Raw genomic sequence first — 17,859 nt, 5'->3', positions numbered from 1 at the left:
ATTTCCCCGCCTTCTGCGTTTCCTCCCCGCGCGGGCCTCCGCCGTTGTCGCGAGACGTCGCTGCTGCTTCCCGGCATCCATTTCGTGGCACTGCTGAAGGCGGTGGCCGCCATATTGGGAGCGTCGGGACGGCTGGAGGCCGCGCGCGGGGGAAGCGAAGCCGGGGAAGCGGCGGCGACGGCAGGAGGCGAGCAGCAACCGAGCAGCGGGCGAACCGGGCCTCGGCCGGCGGTGGCGGCGTCATGAGTGGGGGCACGCCGTACATCGGCAGCAAGATCAGCCTCATTTCCAAGGCCGAGATCCGCTACGAGGGCATCCTCTACACCATCGACACCGAGAACTCTACCGTGGCCCTCGCCAAGGGTGAGGCGCCGGGCGCGGGGAGGGCTCCGCAGGCCGGGCGGCGGTACTACTCGAGTCTCGGAGGGCCTCCTTCGCGGCTCGGCGACGTGGGGTACCGGGAGGCAGGGCCGAGCCCCGCCGCGAGCGAGATCGGGACTATGGGGGGCCGCGGAGCTTTTGTTTCCCCCCGTTTTCCTAGTTGAAGTCGCTGGCTTTCCCAGTGCTTTTTACAGTCTGCTAATCAATCGGCCGGTTGCTGCGTTGTATTTTAGAGAAAAACATAAATTGCATTGGCCTGTTAACGACTATTCGCCTTTTCCTTCTGTGACCCACGCTACATTTCCCTGATTTAAGTCTGAGCAACCTTACAGCATTGAATAAAAATAGTTTTTGAGTGGTTCAAAACAACCATTGAAAGAATGAGCATCGACATGGTACTTTGAGCATTACTTGTGCTCAGTTGCAAGTTTTTTCTACTTTGTTTAACTCCTTCCCTCGGTCAGTACTTGATATTATTTCTGCTTCGACTTATTGTTTCTTTGGTTTCATCCCTTTTGTCTCTTCCTTTAAACAAAAAAGAATCTTCACTAATTAGATATTTATATACCCTTATGATGGATAGAGTAACAGTTCCTAATCCTCTGGGTAAATATTTTTGTTCTGCTTTTCATTCCTCCCAGTTGTACTGCATGAAACATTTAGCATCACTTTTTGTAATGTTTTGGAAAGAAGGCTGTATGTCTTTGGTAGAGTACGGGCTATGCGTTCCAGAAGCCCTTTTGGTCCTCCAACATCTTTGATTCTCTTCAGTTGATCTTCAGGTAGACCCCAAATTTATGTCTGGAGTTGGACACTTAAACCTTAGCTATACCTGAAGATGCTGGCAGAGATTGTCTCTGTCTGGGGCACTGGGAATCTTGCTGGATGGAGCGATGTGGGTTGCAGTTCAAAGTACAGGAACTACTGGTTTTGAATTTGGTTAATGTAGAGGTAATGACATGGACATGCCAAGCAGCGGTCTGATCTGATAAAAGAGAACTTGCCTCACTTCCCCAGGAAGCATTAAGTGAAGACAAGAAACTTCTTTGGTTACAGGCAAAACATCTTGACTCGTAAAAGCATCTCTGCATACCCAAATTATAGGAACCACAGGGCAGTGACGTAACAGAAGCTTTGTACAGAGAACCCCCAAGTTTAGGTACAAAAGATAGCTTGGATAGCTAGTGTTGAGGAAGACCTTCACTTGAGGCCATTGAAAGTAGGCCAGACACAGTCTGATTCACAGAATAACAGCTTTAACACCAATTGACATTTTCAACTTGTTATGGTTCTATTCTAAATATACCAAAGCTACCATTAAGTTCTGTTTTCCTTCGTGCAGAATTTCTGTATTTTAAGTTGGCGTGCTGGTCCTCTAGGTTGTAAGGTGCTTTTAAGTGTGGTCAGCATTTAAAAAATGCTGTTAACTTTTCATTGTGGAAGTATGTATGATTTGCCAGTATCAATTACTCAAATTGCATTTCCTGGCTATAAAAATTGAATACTGTACCATTCAGATCTGGAATTGTAGTCCAAATCGTTTGGAGTTTAAATTCCATACTCTGAACAAGTTTATGCAGAATTTTACGAAACAGCAGGTGTGCCACATCTTTTAAAAAAGGTGATTCAAAACTGTAAACGTTTTTAAAGATTTATGCAGATATCATTTTAAGGAGGACCCGTTGTTTGAAAAATCCAGTCTTATGCCTATTTTGTCATGACTATACTTTTCATTTGCAGACTTTGAGTCACAAGGATACATAACTGCAACCCCAGTCTTTTATTTTTCACTATACCTATCATCCCTGCCTTCTCCATACAGCCTGACATTACCAATTTATTTATTAATTTATATTTATTTATTATTCAAATTTCTATCACTGCCCATCTCCCCCAAAAAAGGGGGACTCTTTACTTGTTCTCTTTTTAGTTGTTCTCTTTAACTGATAACAAGTGATAGCACATTGGGAGAACAGTATGCATGCAGTCAGATAGCCAATCTGTAGTATCCTTAATTGTGATTTCCCTATTTCAACCCGGCGAGAGGTAGGGAAAAAATTCAAGGGAATATTAGTTTTTTGGAGTGGTTCAATTATGGCAATAAATAGTTTAGTTTCAAGAAAAGTCTTCTTCAATACAGTGCCAGTACAGGTATTTCAAAATTGATATAATTTAGTCTCTATATTGTGCCCTAGTCTGGAGCTTAATTGCTGCATTTCATTCCAGGCTGTTGTTTGAGAGGGGTCTTTGTACAGCACATTGGAGTATTTTAGGCCTGAAGCAAATACAGGTAGTCCTCGCTTACTGACCCTTCGTTCAGTAACTGTTCGAAGTTATGATGGCACTGAAGAAGGAGACTTACCACTGGTCCTTGAAGTTGTGGCTGTCGCAGCATCCCCACAGTCATGTGATTACGATTTGGGTGCTTGGCAACTGGTGCACATTTACAACAGTTATAGCATCCCGTGGTCATGTGATTGCCATTTGTGACCTTCACAGCCAGCTTCCAACAAGCAAACTCAATGGGGAAACTGTCAGGAAGTTACGAGTCGCTGTCATGTGACTTAATGACCCACGGTGATTTACTTAACAACGGCAGCTAGAACTGATGAACTGCCGTTGTAAGTTGGGTGGGGTCACATGTTTTTCACTTTACAACCACGTTGCTTAGTGATGAAGTTGCTGGTCCATATTGCAATCAGTAAGTGAGGACTACCTATAATGCTGCTGCTCATGAGTTCTATATGGAACAACCCTGGAAAGTTGGATTTTTAGAAGAAAAAATGTGTATCATTTCAGAAGACTTCTTGGATTTGGACAAGACTTCACCTTTGGACTTGTGCTTCTTGAAGTAGCTGTTAACATATTTTATGCCTTGCAACCTGAAGATTTAGAAAAAGAACATATACTTACTGCTTTCTCTTAAATTATAATTAGCTCCTCCAATAGAAATGAAGGCTTTTGAGAGCTCATACGAGACATGCATTTTTGCTTAACGATCTGCTCAAGGACAAGTTCTGGCAAACTCAGAAACTTGCTTACTATTTTGTAGCATTTTATGTATGTTTATTGGAACTCCTGATAGTTCACATACACTGTTAAAATGCAATAAAATAGCCATGTTAGAAAGATGAAAATTAATGAAACGATGATCATTACTGAGTCAGGTGACAGCTCATCCCATTTAAGTTTCCCATTTAAGAGTTGTCAGGTGGCATAGAAGTGTGATATAAATATTATAAAATTGGGTATTGTACAACCATCTGTTTGAGCACCTTTCTAACATACCGATATTATTTTTGCTTTTTGTGAAGCTACTTCCAAGCTACAGGATGGTTGTCTAATATAGGTTTGCCAGATTTCACAGATCATTTGGCTGTGTCATTATTGAGGTGTGGAGAGCAGAGTAGTTTAGGGAATATTAGTTTCACTATATATTCTGAGGTGATATATTTTTGTGGTGTTTTAAAGTTCGACTTGTCAGCCAAAATTTGAGATATGGTTTATAAAAACACATCAGTGGTAAAGAACAGCTTGCAGAAAATTCAGAGGTTTATTAACAACATGCAAACACAGAATTGCAGATAAAATATTTCTGGGCAGCACACATTTTGTGTTGTGCCTCTTTGTATAATGTTTGGGTGAGAAGCAGTTGCCACAGCATGTATTCTTGCAAAGCTTGAGCTTGTGGCCTTTTGGAATTCTTTTGCTGCCCAAAATTAAATGTGCACAAGGTTCCAAAAGGATTGCTTCCCCCACACAATACAGGTAGTCCTTGTTTAGAGACTGCCTCATTTAGTGGTCATTAGGATGGTGATGGAAAAGTAACTTTACAACCAATCCTCGCCTTTACAGGTCTGTAAAGCAAAGGAAAACTAAAGTAAGATCATAAACACAGTTGTGGTTCCACTTAGCAATCGCTTCACTTAACAACTGAGTTGCCAGTCCCAGTTGTGGTTGCTAAACGAAGACTACCTGTAGTTTTCTTCTGAATTAAGCCTGTGGATCTGGATGGCACTTCAAGGAGAGTAGCTGATCTGTTGGGTAGGGACAGACACTGCTTCCCTCTAAAACAGAAGATGCACTGATGATGATAGCTGGCAATAGTGACAACATTAGCCTGCTTCTCCCAGGATGTTCCACCTCCATATCAACTGCTGCTTGTTTGAATTTAATTTATAAGGACAGGTTAAAAATAAACATTGCCATAGTAGACTGGTGAGTAGAAATTAGATTCAGGTGAAAATGCAGGTAGCTTGCAGACTTCCTTTCTTCATAGCCTGGAAATACATTTTAAACAGGCTCTGATCGTATTTCAAGCTGCTATTAATTATTTTTTTTAGTATTCTGAATTGTTTTCCGCTATTGCTGATCTAATCCTTTCTTTGAGGCTGTTCTTAATTTTATCTTTAGGGTATTATTATTTTAGTAAGGAATTGTTTAGTTTGAACAGTGATTTCTTTAAGAGGATCATTTGTATTTTGGCATGATGTGACAGGATTTTGTAGATTGATTTATTGATTTATTGATTTTTATAACTCAAATTTAGCCACCGCCCATCTCCCCCAAAAGAGGGACTCTTTTATCACTGAGCAGCATGCAAATGTTGCTGAAATAAATACAGGTAGTCCTCACTTAACAACTACAATTGAGCATGGAATTTCAGTTGCTAAGTGAAGTGGTCTTTAAGCAAATCTGACCCAATTTTACGACCTTTTTTTCAATGTCCGTTAAGTGAATCACTGTGGCTGTTAAGTGAGCCATGTGGTCGTTAAGTGAATCATGCTGCTCCCCATTGATTTTGCTTGCCAAAAGCCGGCTGGGAAGATAGAAAATGGTGATCTCATGACCGAGGCACGCTGTGAAGGTCATAAACGCGAACTGGTTGCCAAGTGCCCAAATCATGTGACTGTGGGGATGCTGCAACAGTCATAAGTGTGAGGACCAATCGTAAGTTGTTTTTTCCAGCATCATTATAAGTCCAAATGGTCACTAAACAAATGGTTGTTAAGTGAGGACTACCTGTAAGACCTTTGGTTCAGATTGATATGCCTCTATTTAACTCTATTTTTGAGAAGTCATGTTCCTTTGAAAGTATTGGCATAGTAGGCCAAATGTACGAGGGATATTGCTCTAGGATTACTTAGAATAAATACTGATACAAACTCTTGAATTATTTGCATATAATGATAATGCAAAATTATTTTGTTCTGCAGTTCGTTCATTTGGAACAGAAGATAGACCAACCGATCGGCCTATACCACCTCGTGATGAAGTATTTGAATACATTATATTCCGCGGCAGTGATATTAAGGACTTAACTGTTTGTGAACCTCCTAAACCACAGTGTTCTCTTCCCCAAGATCCAGCAATTGTTCAGGTAACTCAGTGTAATACACTGGTTTTATGAGGGTCTAATTGTGAAAAGTGAAAAATGTGTGTGTTTTAAATTGCATTGAATGCTGCTATGCATAAATATTTGCTGAATATTTCCCGGAATTTGAGAAATACCCAATACCTTTGCAAAGTGGCTTTTTTGCCGCCACCCCCCCCTCCCCACAATATGAACCACAAGTACTTCAGGCAAAGCTAAAGGTATTTATTAAGAGGGTGGTCAAGTCTTTACATAGGGTACAGAAACAAATGATACATACATTTGATATATGTGATGCATCAGAAAGCAACAAATCAAACAATAAAAGACATTGATGTGCAATAAAGGCTTTGTTTTGTTAGACATGAGAAAAGACAGAAACTCTTATTGCATCTTATCCTTTCCCACCCAGATGTGTTTCTTTACACTTGCAACTTTAATCAAGGACTTCAGAATACACTCCTATGTTTGGTTGCTGAAAAGGCTAGTTTTTGCACATTGAAGGAAATGGCTTTGGCTCAAATGGAAAAACATGGTTTCCTAAACTTCAAAAGGAGGCATGGATGCCATGCTAAAATGCTAATATCACCTTTATTAAAATGCTAGTAATAAAGTCTAAATTACCAACAGGATATCACAAGTCTTAAATAGTAAAACTATTAAGAAAATAACACCATCAAGGCCAGTATCTAATATACTTAAATGTAATTGGCATGAATATATATAAAAAAATCCAGGAAAATATTTAATAAAATTAGACTAGATTGCTTAACAGTTGTGTGTCTCTCTGAACAGAGAGAGAATAAGAATAATTTAAAACTTTTTTTACTGTGAGAAATAATATAAAAATACTTCAAATAGAATACTTCAAATAAAATCAAATATCATGTATCCATTACTACAGATCAAAACTTTCCAATCTTTACAATTCTCTTTGGATTTTTGGGAGTGTGTATTCCTTCAAGTTAGTGTTGACTCCTGGCAACTGCCTGGACTAGGCCCTGCAGTTTTCTTGGAAAGATTTCTGACTGGTATGCCATTGCCTTTTCCTAGGGCTAAGAGAGAGTGACTGGCCCAAGGTCACCCAGCTGGCTTTGTGCCCAAGGCAGGACTAGAGCTCACAGTCTCCTGGTTTCTGGCCTGATGCTTTAACCATTACACCAAACTGGCTCTCTTAAGTATTTTAAAGTATATTATTTAAATACAATACATTTAAGTATTCATTTATTGCAATATTTAAAATCCACCAATTGCACATGGATTCCCAGCAAATTATATATATCCATATATGGTTTAAAAACTGTAAAACAGTTAAAACTGTAGAACAATGCCCATCCCTTGGTGTCCAATCCCAGCAACAGAACAAAAGCTCTGTGGAACAATTCTGTTTTAACTGTTTTCCTAAAAATCATTAGGGAGGGTACCATCTGGATATCTGGAGTAACTGTTCCTTGGGGTGGCGCAAAAATTGAAAAGGTTTGCCTCTTGGCCCTCTTCCTCAAATCTCCCTCAACATCCCTTTTCATGATGCATGCACCAGACAGATTGGTTCTACTCAAGAACAGGTTGTCCTAAAAGTACAAGAGTTATGCTTTATTTAAAATATTTCTATCACACTTTTCTACTTAAAAAACATTGAAGCTAAATTGTGACACAGAATGAACATTGCTCAGTCTTTGCATCAGGAAAAAATTCTGTTCCTTGGCAGCTTGTGAAATACATCTGATTATGATAAAAAAAAAAACCTTGCTCTCCCATAGATGCATGAGGTGTGACTGTACAAATTTTTGCTTAAGGAGTCTCTACGAGAATTTCCTGGTGCACAACTCAAGAGACATCCCAGAGAAGAAATACGCGTGCAGTTGAAAAACTTGTTCTGCTGCTTTATCAATAGACAACAAGGAGCTCTATAGAAAGAGCTTTACTAGCATAACTTGCTTCTGAGCAGCATATGCTGTAAATAAGAACACTTACCAGGGGTGTCACAGCTTTCAGTTTACATTTCTTTTCCAACAGATTCAGAATGCAATATTTATCAATCGACAAATACATGTACAAATGATGCAGGTCAAAAAACCTAATTTGCCATGTCACTAGGATAACAAAACATGGAATAAGAAGGAATGGCCAACGTAACCTGAAGTTCTAGCGGTCATAGCCTCCTATATTGAAGTCACTGTTATTCCGTACTTTGTGATCTTAATGGCTGATGTATTTGAGTTGATGAGAATTAAAATTATATATTACTCCAATGTGTAAAATGAACTTCTATGAATGTGCACAATTGCATTTGTTGTAGGCCACTGCAGTGCATTTGGAGTCCTGTTAAGAGAAGAGCCTCCTTCGTTCTTATTCCTAATTTCTAGAAAACAGCAGAAAATCTCTGTTTGGGTTCTGTTTGTCTCTGTCTTGATGAGTCTCTTTTAAATATTTTTTCTTCAGTCTTCTCTAGGATCATCTTCTACTTCTTCATTCCAGTCTGTGGGTTCTTATGGTCCCTTTGGCAGAATGCCAGCCTACAGTCAGTTTAGTCCAAGCCCATTAGTGGGCCAGCAGTTTGGGGCTGTTGGTGTTGGTATGTTACATTTTTTTTCCTCAACAAGCAACTATGTTTTTTAAAAAGATAGCAGCTGCACAATTTTTAGCCCTCAAGATAAAATAAATTATTTTTTTACATGTTCTGTGAAAGCAAGTTTAGCTGAGGTGAAAGTGGGTGAGAGGGTTGGCTGTGTCTAACAATTCTATTTTTTGCACTTCTGCAGCCTCCATTACAGGGGAACAGCTTGTCTGAACCCCAAGAAACGCCACTACCCCCAGCCAAAGATCACTGAAATCTTTGGACATTTCAGAATGTTTATTTGTTTAATTGGGGGAGGGGGAAGCTAGAAACTATGTTTTAAGTCTTTTCTAAAAGACAGCAGGATCAGGGGCAATGCAGATTTCTGGGGGGTTCTTTTCCAAAGAGCAGGTATAGTCACAGATAATGTGCTTCTTTGGGGTCCTGCAAGGACATTATTTCATTGATAGGACACGAAGCATGTGAGTCCTGCTAGATTTAATAGGACAAGCAGATAGAACTGGAAAAAGATGATCTGCAGCTGTCCAGGCCCTGACCAATGAAGGACTTTACATTTGACAACCAGCACCTTGAATTGTATCCAGAAGCAAAGTGGTAAGTGCAGCTACAGAGGAGAGGGATCATATGGTCAAGCAGAGGGATGCCCATAACTACTTGAGCTGCTGCCTTTTGGACAAGTTGAGCTTCTGAGTGGCCTTTGAGGGCAGCCCCATTTACAGCTCATTGCAAGTAGCCAGCACACAAGGTAACTGAGCGGCTGTGAGAGAGGCATTAGGATGATCTGTTAAAATGAATTATTTTGTAATTGTGTTATTAATTAAATAACACGAGTCAGATGTGACACTTTTTTCTTGGTGCAGGAAGTTCACTGACATCTTTTGGAACAGAAACTCCAGCGAGTACTAGTTTGTCCCAAAACAGTGCAGTTGGTTCCACTTTTACAACAGATGCAAGATCACTAAAAACACAGCTTTCTCAAGGTAAATTTCTCAATCCTTTCACATTGTCATGCATTGCACAATATAATACATTTTCTGTAAATCTGTGCTCCATAGTTATGATACTACAGGTTTAAGCATAGCATGTTTTAATAGGCTGCCCTATTCCCCATCATCTGATATTAAAACCTTGTGTTGAAGTTCCTTGATCTTTGATCACACTAGATCTTAGTGAGGAAATTGCAGGTACAACGTCTAAAATGTTTTATATTTGAGAGCTCTCGACTTTCTATATGAAAGTGCTAGTCAGCAACTGTAAATGCAAACACACATACCATAGAAGGAGCCTAGATCCTTTGCCCTCATACATTACTGACTGGATATATAACCCTATTCTTGCATTTTTAGTAGGAAGCTTTATCTCATGAGGGGTTGATTAAATTCTCCCTGTCAGACAACAATGGTAGCTAAGAGTTTTCTGAAACTCTTACATGCTTATAAAAGTTGTGTGACAAATTGCAGGTCTGTGACTCTAGGTTTATTGAGTACTGTGAATAAGATCTGGACAGTGTCACTGTTGAAGAATCCTTTCCTCTAGAAGATACTACATTCTTTGGTATAAGGAAAAGATTATTTTGTATTCTCTGGCTTTCAGTGCAATTGTATTTGCTTGGTTTTATTCTATAATGACAAAAACAGATTTTGTCTGATCTGCAGTGGCATTCAAAATATTTCAAATTCAAGACTGAATGCCTTTTTTCAAATTCAGAACAATTGATCCAACCTTACCAGGGAGTGGCCCAACAGTCTTTTATGATTCTAAAAATGTTTTGAGCTCAAAACAAGATATTTCAATCTTAAATATTTTGAATTCAAAATATTCTTTGTGCCCCTACTGATATGTCTGTTGGTGACTTTATATTATTTGAATAACTTTATAACCTATTTCAAAGACTTGAGTAAAGCAATCAGAACATATACTTCACTTGGGAGAAAAAGTATTCTAAAAATAATTAATAGTACTCCTTTTTATAGTTTTCAGAGATCTGATTAATGTAGACCTGTAATCTTATAATGGTAACACGGTAACTGAACATTGAAAAGTACGGTATTTTATTGTGCCTTTTCCCAATAAGTTTGAACTCTGCAATAAGAATACACAGTCTGTTTTTCCACTCAGATAGCAACAAGACTCCTGGAATTTAAGAAAGAAAATTCCTTCTTGTTCAAGCTCTCTTTTTAAGGTGTTGTTTTATGAAAATGACTGTAGAACACTAATGCCATGTGTTGAACAAATTTAAATAAGTGATAAAATTGTCCACATCACCTGAAGCCTCTCATATCCAGTATGCATCTCTTCCTTTAAAAAAGAGAAAAAAGAGAAGAGAAAAATCTATAGGAAGTGAATTAGTGACTGAGGATAAAGATTTACAACAAGATGAGCTCCCTCTATTTAAAACGAGATAAAGAGAATATTTTTATCTAATGTTACTCCAGAGTAGTGGTTGATTCCATTTCAGAGCATTTTGACTCATTCAAGTGGATTAGTAGATTTCCCAAGAATCCTTAAAGGAGGACATAAGCTATCATTCCTGCTTCTGTTTCAGCTCGGTCAACCCCTCCTCCCTTAGATCACTTGAGAAAGAGTCCAACCCTGGAACAGGCTGTGCAAACTGCGTCAGCCCACTTGCCTGCTTCAGCCCCAGTTGGGAGGAGAAGCCCTATTTCAAACCGACCACTTGGGGCTACCAGCCAAAAACCATTGGATCACCAGGAACACAGGAGAGGTAGAACTTTCCTTTAGTACAGGACTGCAGCAGCATTGTGTGTGTTGGGTTGCTTTAGACATTTTTGTAAGCCTTTATTACTCTTTTAAAAATCTGTGTAATTGAATTTGGATTTGCCTTAAATGCTTGGACTCCTGAAGTGGTATAGAGATCAACTGCCTGCAGATAAATGTCAGGCCTTAAGGTAAAATGACAGGTGCATCTTTCTGTCTTGTATCTGGAAAGATACTCTGGCAGCAGAAAAGCCTGTTCAGTGGTGGATTCCAGCTTGGGAAAACTCATCCTTTTGTTCTGAGGCATGTGCAGAACAGAAAAAAATGATGGAACAAACCCATCACATTCTGGAAGTTTCGCCAAACATTTAGGGTCAGCCAAAGTTTGGCAGAAATGAAACAAGGAATATTTTGATTCTTCCAAGCTCCAGATGAGACAAAACCTGATGGGGTGAGTAGGGCAAGGCTAGCACACATTGCCCTGTTTCTCCCCTCAGGAGCTATGAGCGCAGCATATGTCACCTGCCTCCTAACTTCTTAGCACCTTTCCTTTCCCCCTCTCCTCATCTATTATTCCAGTTGTCTTATGTCCCACTGGTTTCTGACCCTGATCTCCCCAGCACCTTTCCTTCCCCATTTTTTCTTAGCCATTGCTGCTGTTCCAATGCAGTGTATCCCACTAGCCTTGTCCTTCCCACTGCCAAAATACAGGTAGTCCTCACTTAACAACAGTAATTGGGACTGGAATTTCCATCGCTAAGCAATCAGGTCGTAAAGTGGAATTGCACGTGACCACACCGCTTAGTGACGGCAGTACTGGCAGTCCATGGTTATCGATAAGCAAGGACTGCACGGGTTGTTAAGCAAGGACCTCACATCCCAACTTCCTACTGGCTTCCCCATTGACTTTGCTTGTGGGAAGCTGGCAGCAGGGCCGCAACTGGGGGTGTGCAAGTGGGGCATGTGCCCTGGGCGCCGCGCTGGGGGGGCACCAAAATGAGTGCGGGGGGGTGCCAAAATGGGCGTGGAATCCATGTTTGCCCCGTGTGACACAGACCCTAGTTGCAGCCCTGGCTGGCAGGGAAGGTCACAAATTGTGATCATGTGACTGTGGGACGCTGTGACAGTCAGAAATCCGGGCTGGTTGCTGAGCACCTGGAGGGCCATCATGTGACCACTGGGCACTGCAACAACTGGTCGTAAGTACCACTTATTCAGCACCATTGCAATTTTGAATGGTTGCTGAACAAGTGGTTGTTAAACGAGGACAACCTGTACTAGCTCTCCCTTCTATGCAGAGACCAAAGCATACCCAGACCCTGTGCATGGACCAAAACAGCCAAAACACAAGTTCTGGTTCAGACATGCACCTCTTGAAATGTGTACAGAACATCTTGCACATCTGTATTTTGAGCAGCGAACAAGACTGCTTGCTCACAAGCTCCTACTTGCCATCAATTCTGTGTTTTTGCTTAATAGTGGAGAAATACAATACAGTGCTTAGATCTGGCTTTCTCTAATGCCTATGGTGATGTAAACACGATGAAAATTAAAACAGTATTATTTGCATTTTCTCAATTCCTAGCTGAAGCACACAAGGTGGCAAGATGTGAAGCAGAGCATCTAAGAAATGAAAACAAGCGACAAATGGGTAAACTGAAGTCACTTTTGAAAAAAGTAAAACATTGTGCTATAGGGTGGACTGAACTACAAAGATACCATGAAAGGACTTCCCAGTTTTAAAGCATTGAGATATAAGAACATTCCCTCTCTTTTCCCTCTTCCTTTGGACTTGAGAACAAACCAGAAAGTCTTGCATTATATCCCTAAATACAGGGAGATAGCTTGTTCCAGCCATTGCTGATTGGGACGAACCAGGACCAAAGTGGGTTTCCGTTCCGATCCACAAGCAGCTGGTTCCTTATTCAGACATAATAAGGTTGTTCTGTTTGTAAAATAGCAAAGGAAACTTCTTTCCTCTCCCAAAATATTTGGCAGTGGTGGGCAGGGCTGGCTTACAAGCTTTCGGCCTAAGTCTACTTGGTAGTATTTCTGTCACTGGTGACTTTTGAATTTGTGTCTCACTCAAAACGCAAACATTTATGTTCCTGAAATGATTGAACAGTCTTCAGTCTTATGAAACACATTAATTCAGGATTTCTGTGGCTTTTTACGTTAATTGACCAAAAATAAAACATTCAGTATGTGTTCAGTAAGCTGATCTTGTCTGGTGACATCAAATATAAGTCGTTTAACATTATCAGTATTGGCAAACAGAACATTGCCCATTAGTCAGTGTTTGAAAGTTGTTTGAAGATTTTGTTTACCAAAAAAAATGAAGAACTGAGGCTGCAGATACACCATTGGTGCCTTCAGACCCTGTTTTTTTCTTACGGTTCCAGGTGCAACTTCAGCACGGAGGGGCCGTGGAGGTCATCGGGGAGGCAGAGGAAGGTTTGGTATTAGGCGGGATGTTCCCATGAAGTTTGAGAAGGATTTTGACTTTGAAAGTGCAAATGCACAGTTTAATAAAGATGAAATAGATCGTGAATTTCATAATAAGCTAAAACTGAAAGGTAAGTGGTGAATAGAGCATTTTATTTTTATGAGGCTTGCTGACTTTGGAGTTAAGTGTTATGGGTGTTTTTTGTTGAAAAGAGAGGTTTCACTTAGATATATTCAAGGTCTGTGACTTTCCTCCTAGATAATTTTGCTTTTCCTTCTCACTAAAGTAAACAGAGAAGTCGTCTAACAACTTTTTAAACACAACTGTGTATGTTCCATATTTAAGAAACCAGATAGTCTGAATTTATAGAATGTAATGATACAGTTTTCAGAGATTGATTTCATACCTAATCACGCTTAGAATAGATTGAAAATCATCATGGCATCGTGATTTCAGTAATTTGATTCTAAATGTAACTAAATCTGGATCTAGCTGATGTCACAGTGTAGCTTTAGCTTTTGCTACTTACAGGAGTAAGGTAAAATGTGGTAGAAGAGGAAAGAAAAGAAACTGAGAGAAAATTAAAAGCTGTTCTCCCCAGTTCTGGGGTCCTTTTCCCCATGTGACAATATCTTGATTGCTGTCATTTTAAAAGATGATTTGCCTAGGATGCTCACTGAGGTTGGTCATTTTTTTTCTTCTCCCTCTGTTCCCCTCTTGATTTTCTAGAGGATAAGCCAGAAAAACCTGTGAATGGGGAAGATAAAGGTGATTCAGGTGTTGATACCCAAAACAGTGAAGGCAATGCAGATGATGAGGACCCACTTGGCCCAAATTGCTACTATGACAAAACCAAGTCTTTCTTCGATAATATTTCCTGTGATGACAACAGGTAGCAGATTTGGTTTGGGCACTGAGCAAGCAGAACATGGCACTCCTTTGATACTAAGATGTAGAATGTCTGAGCCAGGATTTTGAATGTGAATAGAGAACTGAAGTTTCTTTTTCACATTAAGCAGAACAAAGGCAGTAGAATGAACTGGACAAGTGTAAGGCTGAGGCAGTGAACAAGGTTGTTTTATCTTTGCCCTGTAAAAAGGTGCAATCCCTTTTTTCCAGACTTGAGTGAATTCCAAGTATTGCATCAGTTTATTAACAGCTTAATGAATTCCTTCTGACCTCAGTTCTATACCAAGTGGAACTTAATGAGGACACTGGCATCTCTAAATCCACCTGTTTCTTTTCCTTTCAATATCTACTACCAAGGGTTTGAGAAAGGAGTTACGTGATATTGCTTAATACAGTTTTCACATTTCATTTTGCTAACTAGCCATGGCATGTCCAATGGTTGTTGGTGCAAGTATTCTTTATGATGAAACTGATCATGATTTGGAGCAACAGTTCTTGTCACTTATGCATCTTTCAGAGAACGAAGACCAACCTGGGCAGAAGAAAGAAGACTAAATGCAGAGACATTTGGAATTCCATTGCGTCCAAACCGTGGTCGGGGGGGGTTCAGAGCCAGAGGGGGAAGTGGAGGAGCTGGTGGCTTCCGGGGAGGTAGAGGACGTGGAAACACAAGAGGAACCTTTAGTGCTCCTCGGGGTTTTCGTGGTGGATTCAGAGGTGGCCGTGGAGGCAGGGAGTTTGCGGATTTTGAATATAGAGTAAGTCAGTTACCAATTTTATTTCTTCTGCCTGTAGATTACTAATTGCAGTGCTTCTTACAGAACTAAAATGATTTAGACAATTCACTTAGTTTTTTTTTAATTATGGTACCATTATTTCACTATACATTTATGATTTTCACCAAAAAAAAACATGTACAGAAAATCTGAAATGGTTCTATGAATCTTCCTGCCATTTTCCCTTTCCTGCCATTGGTGTGCAGCCTCATTGAGTTAATTGGTTGAGCAGCACAAGAAATGGGCTACAAATTCATTGTGAAGTTCCCTTTTTATCAAGTCAGACCACTGATCCATCTCACATCATTAGCTCTACTCCCCAGCAATAGCTTTGCAGGGGTTCAGGCAAGGGGCTTTCCATCTGTGCCAGGCAATGAATTGGGACTTCTCACACACCAAACATGGACACTAAAGTACCATCCCTCCTTCGGGTTATGGTAAGAGAAGCATGGCTTAATTTCTGTTAAGAGCAAGAATCGTTCTATTCCATTCTTACTTTGATGTAGTTATTATTGTAGGAGCTTATCGTAACACATAGTTGGTAAGGTCTAGTAGGTGTAATGGAACTCATTTGTTCATTTTGAAAATTTGTCGACAAGTTTATGATCTTTCTTGATCAAATTGACTTTATACTAGCTTGGACTAAAAGTAATGTTAATCTTATATTACTTTTCAGAAAGACAACAAAGTTGCAGCATAATCTACAAACAAGATGGACTTGTTGATCTTCGTGGTACCGAGAAAGTGTTGGTCTTTGCAAAGAATTATGTTCATTTGCTGTTAAAACTTCACCAGCACTAGGGTTTGTTTTTAGTTTCAAAGGGGTTTGGAGCAGTAACCTTTTTTGAAAATATGGCCATCTTCAAAAACATGAATAGTAAATATATTTGAGATAGAAGACTTAAATAATTTCTTACATATAGTTAAAGTATAAAACAGTACTTCTGTGGAGTTTTAGTATTTTTTTCATCACAGAAAGGATTTTTCTTAACTAAAATTGTATTTGATAATTGCTGCTGGCTGCAAAGACAATTGTATGCAGAAGGCCGTCAGTACTGTGAGTGTGTTGATCCCATGAAGGTTGTATTTGAAATCCTATAATCTCCCTTTTCAGATAGTTGTACTTTTTGTCAGATAGGGTGCTGGGCAGTAGAAAACTTGGTTTGTCAGTAAAGAAAATATAAACATGGAAAATCCTGTTTCTTAGGCAAAGGAAGCTTTTTATAGTTGTATAATTCCATGATTATCCCATTGCCAAAGAAACACTAAGGACTTTGTATAGCTGTATAAAAAGCAACTAATTTTTTAAGAATAAACATTTTTAAGTCTACAAAACTGCTGTGTTGAAAATGCTAAACACACAAGTTAGTTGTTTGGAGGGTTTCTTTCTAGCTTTTCAGCTTTAAATTTGTTTGTTTTTTATATTTTGACTACCAATAAATATTTCTTCCATTATTCAGAAGGATTAAAAAAATTCTCTTGCAAGAAATCCGTTTTCTAGTTTTTGGTCCTGCTGTAGGATTGGACCACATTAAGGGGCTATTTAGATAAATATAAACCTTAACAATTTATGGCACAATTTGCAGGTCATGTTACGATAGTGAGATATGAGCCAGCCCCTGCGTTCTGATGTTCCTGTTGATGTGCCTGGAACAAAAATGAAATGTCTCCATGTGCTGATTCTTAAAATGTTGACTTTGTTTTGTATTGTTGGCATACTCAATTAAAAGTGATTTCTTAGTGTTTGCAATTACCAGAGTTTTGATGGACTGTAGCTTGGAGATATTGACTGTTCATTTTTACCCCGGTATCCCAAGAGTGATTTTTTTTCTGGAGTAACTGAGGTTGATTCCGAATAACCAGTTATGACTTCTTTTGATATTAAGTTATAATTAGAAACAAATTTTAATAATTTGTATTTTTATGTATATCTGAAAGCCACAAGAATAAAGGGATCCAAAGATTAAATATTTTATCTAATTTGCTGAATTTTTGTTCATTTTCCTTCATGTTCAGTAATGATAAAATGTGGATAAATGCACTGTTAGCAAATGGGAATATTTAAGTGATAGAATCATAATTTTATATTTTTTGTATAGCACTAAAAGGAAGTATTTTGTAATTCGTTTCCATATGAAGTCAAGTATTTGGCAACTGTAGAATTAGATACTATTGTTTAGTAATATTCTGCATGTTAACAACAATGCCTTTTTGGAATCCACAAATCATGATACTGAACAGTTTTGAAGGGTTTTTTTTAGACAAAAGACAAGTGCTGTATTGTTGCAATAACTATGTATACTGTATAAGGTGTCCCAAATTTATTTAAACCAGATAAATTGTAAATACCAACGAGACATATTATGAAGGTATGACTTGGTTTCAATTTACCCACCAGTTACCTGGGTTTACTAGTTGGGGTGTGCTGTACCCTAACAAACAGCAGCATGACATACCTTCAGTGTACCTTGCTACAGAAAAGTGGGGCATTTATTTTAAGCCAGAATAAAACCATTCAATAAGAAAAGTAATCTCTGTGAAATTTCTTTCTAGCTCATCCATATTTGAACCACTTCTTTTGGCTCACTTGTTTTAAGATCCAGTTTGGTGATGTGTTGTATCAATTAAACCTGCAATCTCACAGCTTTGGGTGAAAACATCCTTGGTCTTTTAACTG

The 17,859-nt window shown here is 39.2% G+C and overlaps 1 protein-coding gene across 2 annotated transcripts; it reads left to right on the top strand.

Annotated features, from left to right (window-relative positions):
* Positions 1 to 117: 117 nt before the first annotated feature.
* LSM14A (LSM14A mRNA processing body assembly factor) lies at positions 118 to 17,709 on the top strand. 2 transcript variants are annotated; one of them, XM_063313066.1, is made up of 10 exons: positions 118 to 363; positions 5,598 to 5,761; positions 8,198 to 8,330; positions 9,194 to 9,313; positions 10,879 to 11,058; positions 12,637 to 12,702; positions 13,454 to 13,627; positions 14,227 to 14,389; positions 14,924 to 15,164; positions 15,859 to 17,709. In XM_063313066.1, exons 1-10 carry the CDS (start codon positions 243 to 245, stop codon positions 15,880 to 15,882), a joined length of 1,386 nt encoding a protein of 461 aa, XP_063169136.1. In that variant the 5' UTR covers positions 118 to 242; the 3' UTR covers positions 15,883 to 17,709. The 2 variants fall into 2 exon arrangements, with proteins under 2 accessions (XP_063169136.1, XP_063169135.1); XM_063313065.1 differs by having other exon boundaries at positions 13,448 to 13,627.
* The last annotated feature ends 150 nt before the right edge of the window (positions 17,710 to 17,859 follow it).

This window comes from Candoia aspera, chromosome 11 (genome assembly GCF_035149785.1).
Source record: "Candoia aspera isolate rCanAsp1 chromosome 11, rCanAsp1.hap2, whole genome shotgun sequence".
NCBI lineage: Eukaryota > Metazoa > Chordata > Lepidosauria > Squamata > Boidae > Candoia > Candoia aspera.
Note: the sequence above shows the minus strand (reverse complement) of the source record. Positions and strands in the feature narration are given on the sequence as shown.